Source organism: Euprymna scolopes, chromosome 12, assembly GCF_053919585.1.
Source record: "Euprymna scolopes isolate OS-2025 chromosome 12, ASM5391958v1, whole genome shotgun sequence".
NCBI lineage: Eukaryota > Metazoa > Mollusca > Cephalopoda > Sepiida > Sepiolidae > Euprymna > Euprymna scolopes.
In genome coordinates, this window is record NC_136493.1 from 135,078,491 (window position 1) to 135,100,972 (window position 22,482).

General features: G+C 32.5%; 1 protein-coding gene across 16 annotated transcripts in view; it reads right to left on the reverse strand.

The window, feature by feature from the left end:
- Window positions 1-22,482, reverse strand: part of LOC145291500 (sorting nexin-13-like) — a 289,540-nt gene that overhangs the window by 29,427 nt on the left and 237,631 nt on the right. For all 16 annotated transcript variants that reach the window (XM_080137419.1, XM_080137418.1, XM_080137420.1 and 13 more), the window contains 4 exons: window positions 22,368-22,467; window positions 21,109-21,257; window positions 6,039-6,143; window positions 5,689-5,799 (listed from right to left, as the gene is read on the reverse strand). In XM_080137419.1, the coding sequence (XP_079993545.1) occupies window positions 5,689-5,799; window positions 6,039-6,143; window positions 21,109-21,257; window positions 22,368-22,467 (465 nt within the window). The remainder of the gene's footprint in view (window positions 1-5,688; window positions 5,800-6,038; window positions 6,144-21,108; window positions 21,258-22,367; window positions 22,468-22,482) is intronic.

The window sequence follows — 22,482 nt, forward strand, 5'->3', positions numbered from 1 at the left end:
GTAAAAAAACTCCTTCCCCCACCATCAAATACCCATAAAACCAGACATAATTTCCAACAAAAGCAGACCCCTCCTCTCCAAAATGTACAAAATTTATCTCCCATAGCAGAAAAAAAATAGTCAATTGCTCCAAAGCGTTAGAATAACCTGGAAATGAGAGATTATTTTATGTTAAACTCGTATGTTAAATTCTAAAATAATTCTTTTATTTCTTCTTTCCAACACATTTTTCAAAGTGTTCACTCATAACTACCTTAAGAAAGTGAGAAAGAAAGAGAGAGGGAGAGGAAAGGGAGGTGAAGCAAGGCAAGACAAGAAAGAAAAAGATAAAATAAAAACTAAAAAAAAGAAGATAAAGAAAGAGGGGGAGAAAGAGAAATAAAACCCAAGCCAAATGGTAAAAAAAAATTCTGTGAAACTGCAATAAAGTGTTAGAAAGAAAAATCTAGTTAAATAGAAATCAAAAAGGATATAGAGCACTATGTAAGATTCTGCTGTTTTGTTTGGGCGCTGTCTCGATTCCAATAAGTCGATCTTTCATGCGTCTCATCCTGTTATGTACCCACTAGGAATCTTCACGCAGATGATGATCATCAGAGATTGCTCACTGATAATAACCTGTGGTGTTCTCTGGAGTCTGGGTGACAACAAGTTTCATCAGATTTCTAGTACTCTTCACGTGTTTCCCACCTGACTACAACTTAGATGTCTTCCAACATAAACAAGTTCCTGATAAACTGCCCCCTTAAGTAAGACACTTTATCAAATCTTGATTACTATGATATTGTCCCATTGATTACTGTACACGCAATAACCCTTATCCCCAAGTGGCCTCCGGGCCTTGATAAGTAGTGACTTCCATGTAAAAAAAAAAAAAAAACCCTTTGCAAATAACTTTGCATTATTGCAACATCTGCTTAACATTGATTTCTTGTTGGCAATGACCTCTAGTCCTCATAGGGATTTAGGTGACAGTAAACCTTACCAAGGTCCCAGTCCTCTCCATACTTATCCAGTGAAGATCTGGTCAGTGCTCTCTTTCCTTGGCCCTTAACAAGCATGATGTCTTTTTTTTTTTTTGTGTGTATAAGAGAGAAGGGGGGGATCTTGTAGTTTCACTTCCTTCTACCATTTTGTTTTACTTCTGTTACAGTTTTCTTGTGGCTGGTTAGAGTTCATAGTTTATGAGTCAGTTGCTGCATTCAAGGATTTTCCTTAAGATTTCAGATGCTTTTATCATTGTTGTCAGTGTTATAGTCTCAGTCTTTCCTTTGATTCCATTTTTTTTCAGGACTATTCCTATATCACTGATATTATATTGACATTATCATTATTGTACAAGTTCTATTTTATAACAAATTTTCTTAATTTTACATTTAGGATGAATTCTGATGCAAACAGTAAACACTCATTAAACTTAAACATGCAATAAAAAAATAGCAGTGCATTGTTGATGTAAACATTCTACATCACAACAAATATTCATGATTAAAAATGGATGGATAAAATTGAACTAAAGAAAAAAAAAGAAAAAAATTTAAAAAAGGGGAAACAAGGTACACAAAAATAAAATTACAAAATATATTTCTTGACAGAAAATTGTTTATTTCCTTTGTCAATTGTTTCAACTAAAAAAAAAAACAAACTTATTTCCAAAATAATTTTCAGTAAGCATATACAGTAGGTCTCTCGACCGAACTCTAAAATTTTTTTTATTATTCATTAAAATTTTTAAATGTTTTTTAATTATCAATTAAGCATAAAACTTTTTAGATTATATAACATCTAGTTATCATGTCCGATTTTTAAAGCCAAAACCAAATAGTAATATGTCTAATACACAGATATTTGATTTGGACTAGCCTATTTTTCGATTTTTCCTTCCACTTTGTTATTGGCATGAATCTATTTTATTTTCGAGTTTCCATGAAAATATGTATTCCTGCTCAGATGGAGACATTATACCATACTCACTGTCCTTTTTAATAAACGTTTTATTCTTATACATTAAATGGAAATAATTCTGTAATAAGTTTTCTCTGGACTTCTGCAAAAACAAATACCTAAAAGTATTATACCATACTTTGGGGTAATTGCGCTAACTAAAAAAAAAGTACTCTTTATATGCGTGGTTGCCTAAAGAGCACTTTTAGCTAGTTGGTACAATTACTCCGGACTTGGCGCAATTACGCCAAAGTATGGCACTTTTAAATATTAAAGCGAGTTATATACAATTACAGAGTTATCTCTCTCGAGTTCTTAAAAAAAAAAATCAATATACATATTAAATTATGTGATTTCAAATGTGTGTTGAGTTTTTCCTATCTTCACATTAATTACATTTATTATTTATTTACTATAAATTATCGCGATAACAAACTTTTGAAAAAGTCAATTTCACAAAATTATTTGATTATGTAAAGTCGCCCAAATTAATTTTCAGTTTTCTATAAACTTGTCAATTTTTTCTTTTACTTCCTTTCTACTGTGCATCGTGACATTCTACATTTCACTGGTGGTTGTTCGGCAATTAATCTGCTCAGAAGTTTACTTGGAAAAACAAAAAAGATTTCACATTTATTTTGTTTTATCAAATTCTGATATTGTGTTGTTTCATACATCAAAACATCGGTGTTCATAATATGATATAGCAATTTTTCACACGTCAAGACAATTGTGTTCATGGTGTGATGCTATTGCTTGGGTAGGGCTCTGAAGGCTGTCAGATCACTAATAAGTATCTCATCAGTTAGCAATATGAGATTCAACCCCTAGGTCAAGTGAAGTGGAGCAGGTGCCCAGCCAACTGATTATCATAATTAATGGGAAATATTAAATTATTTCTAATACTGATACTGATTATGTTAGCCATTTCTCCACTAATATATATATATATATATAGCGAGATGGAGATATATATATCTCGCCATACCCTATACAAACCTTTTATACTCACTGGATATCTGCAACCAAAATTATTCGATATTGCTGAGTATTCTTTTTCATTTTCTCTGAAACTTTAATTTTTTTCAAAATGTCTTTTTTCTACTGTTTTCAAAATTGTGCTGGCCAGCAAAAATACATTTTTATCTATATATTCCTTTTGCTATTTTTTTTCCTCTGAGGAGAAGAGTATCTTTGAAACTCCATAGAATAAGGAATTTTTTCACATTTATCTCGTATTCCTTGTTTTGAATAAAATATTATGAATTTAATTTTACAATATTGTGATGTCTTTTACGCATATTATATATATATATATATATATATATATATTACACACAGGGTGAGCCAAAAGTGGGTGGACAATGTTGTAAACCTTACCTGTGGAAGTGGCACTCATCATGATAGAGGCCAACTAGAGTCTGCCATCCGACCTCATTAATCTTTATACTCTTTAAAGGAAAACAGATCAAATTAAATTATATTTGTTTTAGTTGATGAATATCATTGAGATAGGTAACCAAGATCATTTTTATTGAGGCCGAATGACTGACCTTAGTCGGCCTCTATCATGACAAGAGTGCCATTTCCACAGGTAGGAAGGTTTACAACATTGTCCACCTATTTTTGGCTCACTCTGTATAATTATAATTAAATAATAATCATTCATTTTTACTCATAGACACTAGTGTTTCATGCTTACGCAATTATCAGTGTAGGGTAACAATTCCTGCTAGTCATGAGATTTGAACCTAGCCACAAAGCCACCTTTTGCTCCATTTGCCGAGCCTCTACCTCAGGGCCACCAAACAATTTTAAAGGGAATGAAGGCAATTAAGAACTATTAAGCATATATATATATATATATATATATATATATATATATATATATATATATATAAAAATAACTTTGCATATAACAGAGATAGATTGAATGGGCAAAGGAACGATAAGAAAAATTATTGTTTTGTCTAGGGCTGGGACTTTGAATGATGAAAATTATCAGGTTTGATTTAAATTTGAATTGTTTGGTGAAATATCATTCAGGCTGAACCTCTGGTGACCCCAGGCCCAGGGCATCAATCGGTCATGAGAATTGAAAGATGTTCTTGAAGCCTAATTGATATGCAAGAAATCTGGAATTGGCATTTTACCAATCGCCTTCTAGGGGGGGATTGCAAAGGACTTCGGTTGGTTATTGCGCAGAATTACATCTTACCGATCCAACCACCTGCTTGATATAAAAAAGGTTGCACGCCCGATTTTAGAGTTGGAGAAAGTTGCAATTGAGTTGCAATAAAGTTGAGTTGATGGGCAACTTAACTGAGTGTGAAACAGACCACAACTCAGTATTAGTAAGTTAACAAGATTTTCATAATTTCTGAAGATGCGAGGATAGCAGCACGAAAAATATCAACTCTGATAATCAAATACCCTTTTCAAAAGGAGAGACGGACAAAAGCCAGCATATAACTCGAACCCCCATGAATTTGGACCAGAAGATCCTTGTAGATAGAGGAATTTATATCACAAATTGAATCAAGAAAAGTTTATTTTGTTGTCTCAGTCACAAAAAAAATAGAAAGAATCAAATTATGAAATACAGTGTTGATTTGTTAACTTGTAGGGAGAAGAAAGTGAATATCTCATGTTCTTTCTCAGAGACACTAGTTACTACAATGGCCTGCTCAGTAATGGATAGAGAAGGAACACATGATAATATTTTTTTTTTTTTTTTACATTATATTGTAGTACTCTTGTGTATTACAGACAACACCAGCCATGAAGAGGGTGTTTCTTCTTTACAGCAGTGACACCACATTGATAAGTGTATGAAGGCCTCTTTTTACAATGGGTGTGCCACACAACATATGGGCGTGTTGAATTAATCACAGCCATAGTGACTTCATGACCCAAATAAAAAAAATTAACACAATGTGGGCATCTCATGTAAGGTCATATTCTGGATGTTGAGAATTCTGTAACAGACTAGGGTTGTTCTTGCTCGTAGGATCATGAAGATGTTATATATCTTGTAACTGGGCAAACATGATGCATTCAAACACATTATAATAATCTGATATTGCAATATTTCACATATCAAGACAATGGTGTGCATGATCTGATATTGTGATTTTTCACATATCAAGACAATGGTATTCATAATTTGATATTGCATTTTTTTTATTTATAAACACATCATTATTTAGATTAAAATAAGCACTGAATTAATTCAGGAATCATGGTAAAAAAAATTATTGCATTTTCGGAAATTATCGGTTGAAAAATATAACAGAATTTGTTATAAGTACATTGCATTAAATGTGTGTAAAATCTGTTTATTAGGGATATATAAAAAAATATAATTATGCCCAATGAGGCATTATAAAAAAGCAAATAATAAAGAAAATCTACTTTGTTCTTCATTTTGTAGTAACTTTTTTTTAGTTTTGAGGCAAACACAAAATGAAATTTATATAGAAAGAAATATTCTCGCTGAAAAAAAACAAAACAAAAAAAAACATGATCCTAAAAGAAACAAAAAATGGCTGAAACCTGAAATGAAATCCTTACAAATATACAGAAAATCTACATGTTTTAGTGTGGGTGAGAATTTGGTCAACATTGAGGAAGGATGACAGGGAATTTTTTATTTTTATTTTTAACTAATAAAAACAAACAAAAACCAACACAAAAAAATAAAACTGGCTCATATACTGAGCACTGAATGTTGATCGAGCTAACCTTACGAGCTAATTCACTTTTGTGTTTTTCCCAAAGTCCAGGCGCAAGGAACTGGGCCAGTAGATCTTCTAGACCTGGATATGACTGCCACAATTCTGTATTCATTAAAACCTGTAAATATATACAAACACATAGTATTATAGTTGGATACAATATTATGCAATAATTTTCTAGTATTTCAAAAATGTTCAATACAAAGACGTTCTAACAATTAAATGCATACGCAAAATGTTTCAATTCTTTTCATTAATACCCATGAATTATTTCATGAGAAATGAGTGAAAATGTCTAAAAAACTTTGTATCTAAAAAAAAGAAAAATGTGAAAACACACCTGAGATCATCACTAACCTGTAAATAAGCATCAAGTCCTTTTCGACGTTTTTCTAAAAATTCTTTGTTGGTGTTCTTGAATGCTGTTTTTCCAGGGAGAACTAGGCCTGGGATTTGGATGTACTGAAAAAAACAAAAAAAAAAAAAAAGGGGGGAGGAATAGAAATATAAGGCATTTTTACAAGTACTTTAATGGAATTGTGCTCTAATGAACTCATAGCATTTGTGGTCCCTCAACATATATTAATCCAACAAGAGGCAAAATCCCACTTTTTCACTGTTGAAGTCTCTAAATGCTGAAGAGCCTTTTACTCTAATAGTCTTTTACCTTGGATTGTTAGACTTTGGTATTCCCTCTAGGTTTCCTGCTTCGTTAACTGTACTAATTTGCTACAGTTTAAATGTAATGTGAACAGAAATATCGCTGCTCAACTCCTCACAGTCCTCTATTAGACATGATCCTAAATAGTCGCTCTTTACGCTCCAAGTAGCAATATGCCTTGTTTGCCGGTGGCAGGGTTCTACATTGCGAGTGAAACAGTCACATTTGCAAGTGATTTTTTAAAGTGGCAACTAGAAATAATGAAACGCTTATCTTTTGGCGATTGTATTTCTTTCACTGACAATCTTCCAAAAGCTCATTATTGTGTGAAAAATATCTTTTCAACTTGTTTTATTAAAAAAAAAACAAAAACAAAACAAGTCAAATTATTTAAACAATAAAAGGTTTAACAAAACAATATATTTTTTTTAACAAAGGCTGTTTAAAAACCTCTGAGGAAATCAGTTTATTCAAGTATCAACATAAAATTTGTTGTATAATTATTACACTTATTAAAAAAAATACAGAAAAATCTTTATGATGTACATACTCATCACAGAACAAAGATGTTATATTCTAAAAATCATGTGGGTTTGGCTAGTAACTTTTTTATTTGGCTAGTAAACAAAAATATTTAGTTGTCAAAGGTCAACTAAAGATAAATTTGTTCGTAGAGCCCTGGGTGGAAAGAAATATGCATATATATATATATATATATATATATATATATAGAGAGAGAGAGAGAGAGAGAGTAGGCATTCAAGTTCTCTCAATATATATATATATATATATATATATATATATATATATTGAGAGAACTTGAATGCCTACTAGATACTGTCCTCGAGTATCTAAGGTCTCTTTGTACAGGGTTTGTCAGGATAACCTGGCATGATACTTTTCCCTTCAAGTAAATCCTGACTAAATATTCAAGATCACATTATTCGCAGCTCAAATAAGATCTCTTCGGTGTTGCTAACTCACATTGGCTTATATAAGGAACAGTTCACCTTTTTCCAAGTGATATTACTTTAAGTAATAACACGAAGCTGGATACTCCACCAAACTAGATGAATTCTTGTTCTGGAATCCAGAAAGACCAAGAAACCATGAGAATGATATACTATAAGAGATTTAAATGATTAATGTTCCTAATTTCTTTACAATCTCAGTGTTTGAGAATTAATGAAAATATTTGAATATCTATGTAGCTCATATAATGTTAGCCCTAGGAAGACATGGAGGTGAGGTATTAACACCAGATTTGAATGATCAAAAGAGATTTATAAACTGTCTTGAGAAAATGACTATTTTGTATGGACACAGATATAATCGACTATGTAAAAGTGAGGGTTTATTACTATATAATATTAACTAATTCTTCCTGCCCTAAACTTTCACACACATATTTCTTCTTTTAAATGAAAATATTAAAGAAAAAAAACATACATTATATATATATATATATATATATATTTTTACTTGTGTTTACCCTTAACAAAGCATACCAACACTTGGACGTAAGAGGTTACTATTTAGGACCATGCCTAGAAAAGATTAACATTAAGATGTTGATTTACATTAATTATATCAGTACAGTCAGGAAAGCAGGAAGGGAATTCCAAAGTCTGGCTGTTCGAGGGAAGAAACCATTAAAGTAGAAAGCTTTCTGGCATTTAGGAACCTCAACAGTGAGAGGGTGAGATTTTGTTGCTAAGAGGGTTTATCAGGGATATGCAGGTTGAGAGGGCACAAGTGCAAGGAGTTCATCAGAGCACATTCTATTGAAATATTTGTAAAATATGTACAGAGATGCAACATTGCAGTGATGGGACAGGGGTTGAAGGTTAGTTGACAAAATGGAACCTATCAGATTGAAAACTCTTTTTTGGACCCTATCCAAGGGGATAGGCTAGTAGTAGATGCACCAGACCAGATGTGGCAACAATACTCCATATGAAAACACTGTGGATCTTCAAACCTTTTGTCTTGTTTCTATATTTCTCTAAAACAGTGATTTTTTTATTACTCAGTAATTATTCCAATCTTCCTGAGAACTTTGATTCACTTGTACATAATGAATCGTATTTTTTTTCTTAATCTATATATTAATACGATAGTGTGTGTCATTTTGTGTGTCACACTATATCTTATTTTTTTCCAAGTGTCTGCCGTTTAATTGTTATGACCTTCCATTTCTTGTAATAAATAATTTTACCAAGAATTCTTCGTAAGTTTTGGTTTCGATTACAGCAGGTGGTACCCAAGTCATTTATTTTTTTATAAATAATTTTACCAAGAATTCTTCATCAGTTTTGGTTCAGTTTCAATTCAAGCTGATGCACCCAAGTCATACTTTTTTATTTTAATTTTGAAGTCACAACTATATAATATATAAGAATTGATAAAAAATTGACTTTATAATAATATATACAAAATCTGCATAAATTAAAATATATTTAAGTGTATTTTATGACCAGGCTATGCCGGGCGTCTCTGCTAGCTTAGATAAATACATTTGTAGTTTTAACAAAAGAGCTACAATAATATCGCTGAACATCCACAGAATGCCAACATCAATATATTACATATGAAAGCGTCTGCTATGGAATTTCTACAGATACAACTAGTATAAATAAATACTATTAATTTATCCCACATCTGACCAATGTTATTTAGTATACATTTCTGAGTTTTTGACAAGGTTTTGAAAAGAAACCAGATTTTGTTTTCTTTCTTTTTGTTGTATTATGGGGTTCTGTATATATTATGACACCAGAACAAGTATATTGGCGGGAGCTCTGTATGACATAGAAGAGTGTATATAAAACTATGACATAGAGGAGTGTATATAAAAACAGGTATGTATAAACGAGAGGACCAAACCGTGTACATATATAATCGTCTATGTAATGTTTGTTGCGTGTGTGTACATTTTAACACATAATAAACAGATATAGATACCTTCAACACCAGTTCAACAAACGGGAAAAATAGCACCATAATCTGCTTACCCAGACAAGGAAGAGCATACCTTTTTGGTCAGAACCATCGCTGTATTTGTTCCAGAAGCGTTTCTGAAAATAAAAGCCATTTTCTATCCTGACAGCTCAGACAACCAAATTGTTTTTCCACATTTACAATTATTCGTGTTGCGACTTTTTTGTTCTGGGGTTGTACGCTATTCCTTTTTCAGGGATTCCATATTATTGTCTTTGTAGCTGAATGCTTCCATAGCTGAACGATTCCCAACCAGCTAAGAACTTGTCTACTCGTTTGCTCAAGACTTCTTGACTAACTCCTAACTTGCCTGTATATATTCAAACTAATCCTTTGTGCTTACGTCATTTGACTACACAAAGTCCTAATAGGTGACTTTCTCTGGTACAATTTCATTGTTTTTATATCTACGTGTGAAAACCTATTTTGTTTATGTCCACTACATTTTTTCTATTAAAACATATTTGTTTTTTCACATTAAAAATTTCTTCTTATTATTGTTTATAGAATCTAGTCAAGTTTTTTTGTTTTTTTGTTTTTTTTTTACACAGGCATCACCACATTATCAAGGCCAAGAGGCCACTCAAGGATAAGGGTTAAAGAGTGTACAGTAGAAATTGGAAAATATAGTAATCATTAGTAATGAAAATTCGGTAAATTTGTTAACTTATATGGAACGGCTCATCAAGAACTTATTTACGTTAGACTTGAAGACTATTGTACTCAGCTGGAAAGCAGGAAAACGGAAGACAATTCCACAGGCGTGCAGTTCTAAGAAAGAAGCTTTGTTCATGGAATCAACATTTAGGTTTAGGCACAGATAAAGAGTGGGGGGAATCATTGATAGTGTTTTCAGCTAGACGAGTGTTTCTTGTGAAAGTTTGGCGATCAGTCAAACACTTTCCATGAAAATAACAATACATCAGAGACAAGCTCGCAACATCTCTTCTGTGAGATAGAGGTTGCAGGGAAGAGAAAAGGACATCTCCTACGAGGCTACGAAGTCTATTTTGAACTCTATCAAGGCAGGACAAGTTAAATTCCTAAAATGCCATTTAACCATATATGTCCATGAATTGCATTTTTCTCTTTAAAACAAATCTAATTCAATCTACACCATAATAATAATCTTCTGGCTCAGATAATTCAGCAATACTCCGGGAGTGCTAATCTGCAACATTTTTTGTTTATTTGTATCATATAAAGAAAGTGGTCATTATTTTTCTCCATATATTAAATTATCAACCCTTGGGAGGCTGTGACATAACCACATTCCAAAAATTACGTAAATTGATCAAGTAGTTTTATTTTTATAAAAAAAAATCATTTTACGATTAATAGGAATTTGCATTACAACAAAAATCTTGCAAGTTTAAATTATTGTTACATTATCTCATTGTTTCTGGAGATTTTTTCAAAATGGTGAGCAAGACAGTCCCTCCTTGGATACCCATAGAATTTGATTTTTTTATTTAAAATAAAACTACTTGATTAACTTAATATGATTTTTGGAATACGTTTTTGTTTTATCATAGATAGGGACATCATACAGATATTTCTTCTACTTCCATTTTTAAGAGATGAAAAACGTAGGAAAATAATTAAAGAAAGAAGAATGGAAGAACAAACCTAAAATGTTAATTAGAATCTATAAAATGAAATGGAAAAAATTGCTAACTGAAAGAAAAAAAAACCAAGTTAAGATTCAGTAATATTAAATATTGAATGCGTTGTTGTGATAAGTGATTTTCTCTATTAATTCGCACTTTTTATTTTAAGATTCAAATATTAATAACTACATTTTATTTCAGTATTTAATTTATGTATTTCTGTTGTATTAAATGCTAGCTTTAATTTTTTTTTTTTTTTTTTTTTTTTTCTCGTCCATAAATGTTTATCTACCAAGTTGATCTTAAATATTGTATAATCAATCCATTATATTATCATTTTCAGTCCCCCACCCCTAATTTCTGGCTCCCATCTTATCTCGCAATTACTTATAACGTCACCAACTAACGTCGGAAGAACCCCCCCCCCCCCCCATCCGATTTTGTTTTATATCATAAGTTGCTTAAAACGTGATTAGTTAAAGTTCAGAATAAAATCACGCTTTCTCTTAACGGTTAATTTTAAAAAAAAAAAATCTTCTGAACGCTATTAAAAGTTAAATTCTTCACTAGTTTGGAGACGGAATGCGTTGTTGTGATAAGTGATTTTCTCTATTAATTCGCACTTTTTATTTTAAGATTCAAATATTAATAACTACATTTTATTTCAGTATTTAATTTATGTATTTCTGTTGTATTAAATGCTAGCTTTTTTTTTTTTTTTTTTTTTTTTTTTTCTCGTCCATAAATGTTTATCTACCAAGTTGATCTTAAATATTGTATAATCAATCCATTATATTATCATTTTCAGTCCCCCACCCCTAATTTCTGGCTCCCATCTTATCTCGCAATTACTTATAACGTCACCAACTAACTTCGGAAGAACCCCCCCCCCCCCATCCGATTTTGTTTTATATCATAAGTTGCTTAAAACGTGATTAGTTAAAGTTCAGAATAAAATCACGCTTTCTCTTAACGGTTAATTTAAAAAAAAAAAATCTTCTGAACGCTATTAAAAGTTAAATTCTTCACTAGTTTGGAGACGGAATGCGTTGTTGTGATAAGTGATTTTCTCTATTAATTCGCACTTTTTATTTTAAGATTCAAATATTAATAACTACATTTTATTTCAGTATTTAATTTATGTATTTCTGTTGTATTAAATGCTAGCTTTAATTTTTTTTTTTTTTTTTTCTCTCGTTCATAAATGTTTATCTACCAAGTTGATCTTAAATATTGTATAATCAATCCATTATATTATCATTTTCAGTCCCCCACCCCTAATTTCTGGCTCCCATCTTATCTCGCAATTACTTATAACGTCACCAACTAACTTCGGAAGAAACCCCCCCCCCCCATCCGATTTTGTTTTATATCATAAGTTGCTTAAAACGTGATTAGTTAAAGTTCAGAATAAAATCACGCTTTCTCTTAACGGTTAATTTAAAAAAAAAGAAATCTTCTGAACGCTATTAAAAGTTAAATTCTTCACGAGTTTGGAGACAGAATGCGTTGTTGTGATAAGTGATTTTCTCTATTAATTCGCACTTTTTATTTTAAGATTCAAATATTAATAACTACATTTTATTTCAGTATTTAATTTATGTATTTCTGTTGTATTAAATGCTAGCTTTAATTTTTTTTTTTTTTTTTTTTTTTTTTTTTTCTCGTCCATAAATGTTTATCTACCAAGTTGATCTTAAATATTGTATAATCAATCCATTATATTATCATTTTCAGTCCCCCACCCCTAATTTCTGGCTCCCATCTTATCTCGCAATTACTTATAACGTCACCAACTAACTTCGGAAGAAACCCCCCCCCCCATCCGATTTTGTTTTATATCATAAGTTGCTTAAAACGTGATTAGTTAAAGTTCAGAATAAAATCACGCTTTCTCTTAACGGTTAATTTAAAAAAAAAAAAATCTTCTGAACGCTATTAAAAGTTAAATTCTTCACTAGTTTGGAGACGGAATGCGTTGTTGTGATAAGTGATTTTCTCTATTAATTCGCACTTTTTATTTTAAGATTCAAATATTAATAACTACATTTTATTTCAGTATTTAATTTATGTATTTCTGTTGTATTAAATGCTAGCTTTAATTTTTTTTTTTTTTTTTTTTTTTCTCGTCCATAAATGTTTATCTACCAAGTTGATCTTAAATATTGTATAATCAATCCATTATATTATCATTTTCAGTCCCCCACCCCTAATTTCTGGCTCCCATCTTATCTCGCAATTACTTATAACGTCACCAACTAACTTCGGAAGAACCCCCCCCCCATCCGATTTTGTTTTATATCATAAGTTGCTTAAAACGTGATTAGTTAAAGTTCAGAATAAAATCACGCTTTCTCTTAACGGTTAATTTAAAAAAAAAAAATCTTCTGAACGCTATTAAAAGTTAAATTCTTCACTAGTTTGGAGACGGAATGCGTTGTTGTGATAAGTGATTTTCTCTATTAATTCGCACTTTTTATTTTAAGATTCAAATATTAATAACTACATTTTATTTCAGTATTTAATTTATGTATTTCTGTTGTATTAAATGCTAGCTTTAATTTTTTTTTTTTTTTTTTTTTTCTCGTCCATAAATGTTTATCTACCAAGTTGATCTTAAATATTGTATAATCAATCCATTATATTATCATTTTCAGTCCCCCACCCCTAATTTCTGGCTCCCATCTTATCTCGCAATTACTTATAACGTCACCAACTAACTTCGGAAGAACCCCCCCCCCCCCATCCGATTTTGTTTTATATCATAAGTTGCTTAAAACGTGATTAGTTAAAGTTCAGAATAAAATCACGCTTTCTCTTAACGGTTAATTTAAAAAAAAAAAAATCTTCTGAACGCTATTAAAAGTTAAATTCTTCACTAGTTTGGAGACGGAATGCGTTGTTGTGATAAGTGATTTTCTCTATTAATTCGCACTTTTTATTTTAAGATTCAAATATTAATAACTACATTTTATTTCAGTATTTAATTTATGTATTTCTGTTGTATTAAATGCTAGCTTTAATTTTTTTTTTTTTTTTTTTTTCTCGTCCATAAATGTTTATCTACCAAGTTGATCTTAAATATTGTATAATCAATCCATTATATTATCATTTTCAGTCCCCCACCCTTAATTTCTGGCTCCCATCTTATCTCGCAATTACTTATAACGTCACCAACTAACTTCGGAAGAACCCCCCCCCATCCGATTTTGTTTTATATCATAAGTTGCTTAAAACGTGATTAGTTAAAGTTCAGAATAAAATCACGCTTTCTCTTAACGGTTAATTTAAAAAAAAAAAAATCTTCTGAACGCTATTAAAAGTTAAATTCTTCACTAGTTTGGAGACGGAATGCGTTGTTGTGATAAGTGATTTTCTCTATTAATTCGCACTTTTTATTTTAAGATTCAAATATTAATAACTACATTTTATTTCAGTATTTAATTTATGTATTTCTGTTGTATTAAATGCTAGCTTTAATTTTTTTTTTTTTTTTTTTTTTCTCGTCCATAAATGTTTATCTACCAAGTTGATCTTAAATATTGTATAATCAATCCATTATATTATCATTTTCAGTCCCCCACCCCTAATTTCTGGCTCCCATCTTATCTCGCAATTACTTATAACGTCACCAACTAACTTCGGAAGAACCCCCCCCCCCCCCATCCGATTTTGTTTTATATCATAAGTTGCTTAAAACGTGATTAGTTAAAGTTCAGAATAAAATCACGCTTTCTCTTAACGGTTAATTTAAAAAAAAAAAATCTTCTGAACGCTATTAAAAGTTAAATTCTTCACTAGTTTGGAGACGGAATGCGTTGTTGTGATAAGTGATTTTCTCTATTAATTCGCACTTTTTATTTTAAGATTCAAATATTAATAACTACATTTTATTTCAGTATTTAATTTATGTATTTCTGTTGTATTAAATGCTAGCTTACATTTTTTTTTTTTTTTTTTTTTTTCTCGTCCATAAATGTTTATCTACCAAGTTGATCTTAAATATTGTATAATCAATCCATTATATTATCATTTTCAGTCCCCCACCCCTAATTTCTGGCTCCCATCTTATCTCGCAATTACTTATAACGTCACCAACTAACTTCGGAAGAACCCCCCCCCCTCATCCGATTTTGTTTTATATCATAAGTTGCTTAAAACGTGATTAGTTAAAGTTCAGAATAAAATCACGCTTTCTCTTAACGGTTAATTTAAAAAAAAAAAAAAATCTTCTGAACGCTATTAAAAGTTAAATTCTTCACTAGTTTGGAGATGGAATGCGTTGTTGTGATAAGTGATTTTCTCTATTAATTCGCACTTTTTATTTTAAGATTCAAATATTAATAACTACATTTTATTTCAGTATTTAATTTATGTATTTCTGTTGTATTAAATGCTAGCTTTAATTTTTTTTTTTTTTTTTTTTTTTCTCGTCCATAAATGTTTATCTACCAAGTTGATCTTAAATATTGTATAATCAATCCATTATATTATCATTTTCAGTCCCCCACCCCTAATTTCTGGCTCCCATCTTATCTCGCAATTACTTATAACGTCACCAACTAACTTCGGAAGAACCCCCCCCCCCCATCCGATTTTGTTTTATATCATAAGTTGCTTAAAACGTGATTAGTTAAAGTTCAGAATAAAATCACGCTTTCTCTTAACGGTTAATTTAAAAAAAAAAAAATCTTCTGAACGCTATTAAAAGTTAAATTCTTCACTAGTTTGGAGACGGAATGCGTTGTTGTGATAAGTGATTTTCTCTATTAATTCGCACTTTTTATTTTAAGATTCAAATATTAATAACTACATTTTATTTCAGTATTTAATTTATGTATTTCTGTTGTATTAAATGCTAGCTTTAATTTTTTTTTTTTTTTTTTTTTTCTCGTCCATAAATGTTTATCTACCAAGTTGATCTTAAATATTGTATAATCAATCCATTATATTATCATTTTCAGTCCCCCACCCCTAATTTCTGGCTCCCATCTTATCTCGCAATTACTTATAACGTCACCAACTAACTTCGGAAGAAACCCCCCCCCCCATCCGATTTTGTTTTATATCATAAGTTGCTTAAAACGTGATTAGTTAAAGTTCAGAATAAAATCACGCTTTCTCTTAACGGTTAATTTAAAAAAAAAAAATCTTCTGAACGCTATTAAAAGTTAAATTCTTCACTAGTTTGGAGACGGAATGCGTTGTTGTGATAAGTGATTTTCTCTATTAATTCGCACTTTTTATTTTAAGATTCAAATATTAATAACTACATTTTATTTCAGTATTTAATTTATGTATTTCTGTTGTATTAAATGCTAGCTTTAATTTTTTTTTTTTTTTTTTTTTTTCTCGTCCATAAATGTTTATCTACCAAGTTGATCTTAAATATTGTATAATCAATCCATTATATTATCATTTTCAGTCCCCCACCCCTAATTTCTGGCTCCCATCTTATCTCGCAATTACTTATAACGTCACCAACTAACTTCGGAAGAAACCCCCCCCCCCCCCCCCATCCGATTTTGTTTTATATCATAAGTTGCTTAAAACGTGATTAGTTAAAGTTCAGAATAAAATCACGCTTTCTCTTAACGGTTAATTTAAAAAAAAAAAAAAAATCTTCTGAACGCTATTAAAAGTTAAATTCTTCACTAGTTTGGAGACGGAATGCGTTGTTGTGATAAGTGATTTTCTCTATTAATTCGCACTTTTTATTTTAAGATTCAAATATTAATAACTACATTTTATTTCAGTATTTAATTTATGTATTTCTGTTGTATTTAATGCTAGCTTTAATTTTTTTTTTTTTTTTTCTCGTCCATAAATGTTTATTTATCTACCGAGTTGATTGCAAAAATAGATTACCTAATTGTACTCATTTTTAGTTCGTGGGAGGGGAATCTATCACCATACTTTCCCTTAAACAGGTCCGTTGGACTTTTATTAAGTACAATACTTAATAGTTATTTTTTATTTATTTTTTTTTTAATGGAGAGTAGAATACGCATTGTGGATGCGTTATCGGCAGCTCCTGTTACTCTCGCTTCTTCTTATTTGTCCCTCAGTCCTCATTTTTAAATGAGTGATTTTTCTGACAAAGGGAGAAGAAAAAGCTGTTTTCTAGGTTGGCAGTATTTTTGCGCGAACAGTTGGCAGAGTTGGTGGAAATTTTCTGTTTCTATGTCTATCCTTGTAGCCATGTCACTAGTAAGGGTGCTGGAGGTAAACGTTTTGTCTGGGCTGACGTTATCCGCCTGATAGTCAGGGACCCGAACCTTGGATTAACCACTAAGGAGGCTTTCCTATCAGCAGGTGCAAAGTACTGGGGCTGCTGTATTGCCATTTGGTGAATGGAATCTGGACCATGCAGTAGCTTCTGGTGGGGCCTCTCGATGCCATACTAGTGGGTAATTGTTACGGCTTTACCTTATCATGTGGTACAAAAAAAAAAAAAAAAAATTCTTCGTTTCTTTTTCTCTCTTAGTTTCCCCTCTCTGTCCTGCTCTAAGTAAATCTGTCGACCTAGTCCACAAATTCCAAAATTTCATCATGACAAGTTTCAAGAAAAAATACACGATTAAACCCGGTTCTCCAACTTCCAACGTAGACCCCTACTACCATGTCTCCTTCTCCAACATCAGGGGTCTACGTTCTAACCTTCCAGAGGTTGAAACCCAATTACAGGAGACTAAACCAGACCTTTTATTTTTAAGTGAAACTGGCATTGGACAGGCTATTTCCCTTGATGAGTTTGCAATTACAGGATACTCTAACTTAACTTCTAAATCTGACCCCCAAGATCGCCATGGGCATGGAATATGTGCCTATATTAAAGATAGCTTTCCATGTGGGAGGGACATCTCCAGGGAAGATCCTAACTTACCTTATATGTGCTTCCGGGTTGCTTTAGCTCACACTACTGCATTTATATTTACTCTCTATCGCCCCCACAACAGCGGAGTTACTATCTTTCAAAGCATATCTGAGAAAATTGACCAAGTCCTTTCTACTTATCCTTCAGCTAACATTCACGTATGTGGAGACTTCAATGTTCACAACGTCGAATGGTTGACCCACTCAAACAAGACCGATGATGAGGGGAGGTTCTGTCATGATTTCTCCATTGCCTATGACCTCACTCAGATTGTTCAGGAACCTACCCGTGTGCCCGATAATGACGGCCAGTATGCGAGCCTACTAGACCTTTTTCTCACAACTTGCCCTGAACTATGTTCAGTTTCTGTTCTGTCGCCTCTTGGATCTTCCGACCACTCTGTTGTATCAATTAAGATAAAAATGAAATGTAATAAGTCCCCAGACGTACCTCTTTATCGTACAGTATATCGATACACTAAGGCTGACTGGGATAGCTTCCGTACATTTATATCTGATCTACCTCTGCATTCCATGTTTAAAAAGGATGTGTCCTCTATAGTATTAGACCTAACTGAATGGTTAATTGTAGGTATTGACCATTTCATACCCTCTAAAAAGTTTCAGCAAAAACCTAACAGCCAGCCATGGTTCTCTCCAGAATGTGCTGCTGCCATTGCGCACAGAAATCACTTTTTCCACTGCTTCAAACGTAATAGATGTATGGAAACTAAAGCCGTTTTCAGGACTGCCAGCAACCATTGTAAGAAAGTAATAAGGAACGCAAGAGAGTTGTATGCTCAATCTGTTAAGTCCAAAGTAGCTGAGCAGCGGCTTGGTTCCCACCAGTTTTGGCAAATAGCAAACAGAATCCTGAACAGAAGCGTGTGCTCCATCCCAACTATTATCAATGGATCTGAGGTAATCTCGTCAGCATCAGACAAAGCCAAACTCTTTGTCAAGAACTTTGCAGCTAATTCTACCCTTTGCGACCAAGACCGCCAACCCCCAATATTTCCTCTTGTATCAGAAAACACGCTATGTGATATACGTATATCTGTACGTGATGTTGCCAAACTAATCAAAAACCTTGATTCCAGTAAAGCAACTGGCCCTGATGGTATTCCAATTATAGTACTCAAAAAACTTCAACCTGAACTAGCGCCCATACTTACAAAACTGTTTAAACGTTGTCTTAAGGAGAATAGTTTCCCATCTCCCTGGAAAATCTCATCAGTATGCCCTGTATTTAAGAATTCAGGTGATCGCTCATCCCCCTCTCAGTACAGGCCAATAAGTCTCCTGTGCGTCATGAGTAAGTTGCTAGAATCTGTATTAAATACAGAAGTAATCAAACATCTCAACAAAAATAACCTTCTTAGTGACACTCAATATGGTTTCCGTTCTGCTAGATCTACAGCAGATGTCCTTACAGTTATATCGCATAGGATTAGCAAATCTCTCGACGGTGGCAATCTTTCTAGGGCAATTGCTCTTGACATATCTAAAGCCTTTGATAGGGTATGGCATAAAGGTTTACTTCATAAGATCGCTAGCTATGGTATAGCTGGAAAAGTCTTCTCAATTATTAAATCATTTCTTTCTGATAGATTCATAAGAGTAGTAGTTGAGGGGCAAAAATCAGAAGCTCACAATATTAATGCCGGTGTCCCTCAGGGATCCATCCTGGGCCCAACTCTTTTCCTGATCTACATTAATGATCTTCCAAATCATATCCTTACATCATTTGTAGACATTTATGCTGACGACACTACCATTTATGGTACCACATCTAAGACAGTAAACGAGCAAGTTCTCTCCAATTCTCTCTCCTCTGATCTTGAGCACGTAGTACAATGGGGAAAGGAGTGGCTGGTTACTTTTAATGCATCTAAAACCAAGCTTCTCTTTTTACATCATCAACATTCTAATCCACATTTGTCATCAATTGAAATGAATGGCTCTCGTCTTCAGGAGGCCTCAAGTTTTGACAAGCTTCTGGGCTTGACCATTACTCCTGATCTTAAATGGAACACGTATATCAAATCTGTTGCCAAGGCCGCTGGAAAAATGGTGGGATCTTTCTATCGATCCAGTAGATATCTCACTGCTGATGCTATTCTCTATCTATATAAGAGCCAGGTACGTCCAAGGATGGAATACTGTTGCCACATCTGGGCAGGAGCTGCTAGAAAGAACTTGTCCTGCCTTGATAGAGTTCAAAATAGACTTCGTAGCCTCATAGGAGATGTCCTTTTCTCCTCCTTGCAACCTCTATCTCACAGAAGAGATGTTGCGAGTTTGTCTCTGATGTATCGTTATTTTCATGGAAAGTGTTCAACTGAGCTTCAATCTATGGTCCCCCCTCGCCAAACTTTCACAAGAAACACTCGTCTAGCTGTAAACACTATCAATAATTTCCCCCACTCTTTATCTGTGCCTAAACCTAAACGTAGATTCCATGAACAAAGCTTCTTTCTTAGAACTGCACGCCTGTGGAATTGTCTTCCGTTTTCCTGCTTTCCGGCTGACTACAATATGGTTTTGTTCAAGTCTAAAGTAAATAAGTTCTTGATGAGCCGTTCCATATAAGTTATTAAATTTACCAAATTTTCATTACTAATGATTACTATATTGACCAACTTCTACTGTACACTCTTTAACCCTTATCCTTGAGTGGCCTCTGGGCCTTGATAATGTGGTGATGCCTTTGTAAAACTTTTGTAAGTCAAAATTGCTCCAATCTATAATATAAATCTCAGCCATTTAAATATTAACACCTTTTGGGTTATTTAATGCGGAATCTGATACATTTTGATAAAAGGTTTTATGCTTCCTTCAAATATTTATTAATAGCTTTTGATTTGGTTGTTTTGTAGAGAAAAATTTTTGTTTTGTTTTTGGCTTTGCAGAGCATAATAGAGTTTTTCAAAGGGAGAGGCAAAAAAAAAAAAAAAAAAAAAAAAAACCCTAATACATCAATGTTTGATGCATTTTAGGTCAGGAATCTAGTATCTTCATACGGCCTGATCTGGTAGCATCAGAAACCTGCTGTTAAAACATTATCAACAGATTTTGTCTACAGCTGTAAAAATAAAATGGTTTACAGCATCTGAAGTATTAGATGATGAGATAAAAATAGGCATTAGTTTTTAATGGGTGCAGAAAAATCGTACCTACCATAGGCTATTAGTTGTTGCACGTGCAATACTGACATGCCCAAAAGGGTGTAAAACTCAACTGTTACCTAAAGACGAATGTCCCAATTAAGTAAACTTACCTTATCTGTAATTATCATGTGCAAGTCATGGAAATCACTGTATCTGCGATAGACATCCCACAACTCATCATCTGACACCATCTTTTTTTTAACTGTAACAGCATACACGGCATAGGACTTGCCACTTTTCTCAGATTCTTTCACAATACCTACAAAGAGATACATTTTATTTGTAAGAACTGAATGAAATAGGCAAAAAAAAAAATAAATAAATAAAATTTAAAAATGCACAAAACTAGAACCATCCATGGAGACTTTATTTCTTGTCATATATATATATATATATATATATAGTCATTCACATGCAGTACTGTTTCGCTGTTTCACAGCTCATCAGTGCTGTGAGACAAGCAACTACCTCAAGCCAGTTGGAGCTTCTAACCATTGCGCTATTCGACTGCTGCTATGTGGGCAGTGAATTAACAGTGTTTTGACACTGTCCAAATACCTAAGCTCAATTTGTTTACACAAAGAGCATGTATATGTATATATATAAGTATAGGATTTTGTTGATATTCAAAGACACATTGTTTTCTATATAGCTTTAATTTATTTCACGATTTCTTGATTACAGCGGTTTCGATAACAGGAGGAAAATTCTATGATTTTATGTTTCCATAGAAATTTTCCAACTCGTCAAATTAACGATATTTCTAAAATAAACATTATATATATATATATATATATATATCACACACACACTAGTCTTTTTAGCCCGTTAAAAAAAGGCAAAAGTTATAGTCTGTTGATTTAGAATTAATACTTTATATCAAATTGATGGTTGAATATGGTTAATTTGTGCTCATTTTTTATATTAAATACTAATCTCCAACTGTGCATCAAACAGATACCATAATACTTAGTTTGTTGCACCTTATAATAAAGGTTCATACAAAAATCCAGTCAGATTGGCCCTATAATTTTAAACAGAACCCTTTATTCCATGACTGGGTAGAAGTACTAAGTAATTTGCAATTATATTCTGAATATCACTTACACTGAAAATTGAACCTTCAACCTCCAGAATAATGTAACTTACAACTGAATTTTACCAAGTACTTTGACTGTTATGACAGGCCCTTGTGGATTCTAGTGTTGAACAAGATGCAACTGAAGGTTGGAGAAAAAGAAAAAAAATGAGAAAAAGAAAAAGGGAGAAAATAAAGAAAGAAAAAAAAAAAAGGAAAGAGAAAAAGGGGAAAAAGGGAGGAAAAGGAAAAATAAAAAATAAAAATAAAAAACAAAAAAAAATGGCTTGCCTGTCTGTGTAACATGAGCAGACACGATGACATCATTGCAATTTAACATAGCACCACCATTGCATCCCTCCAACATGTGATCTGATACAGAATCTTCTGGCTGGAGAGAGAGAAG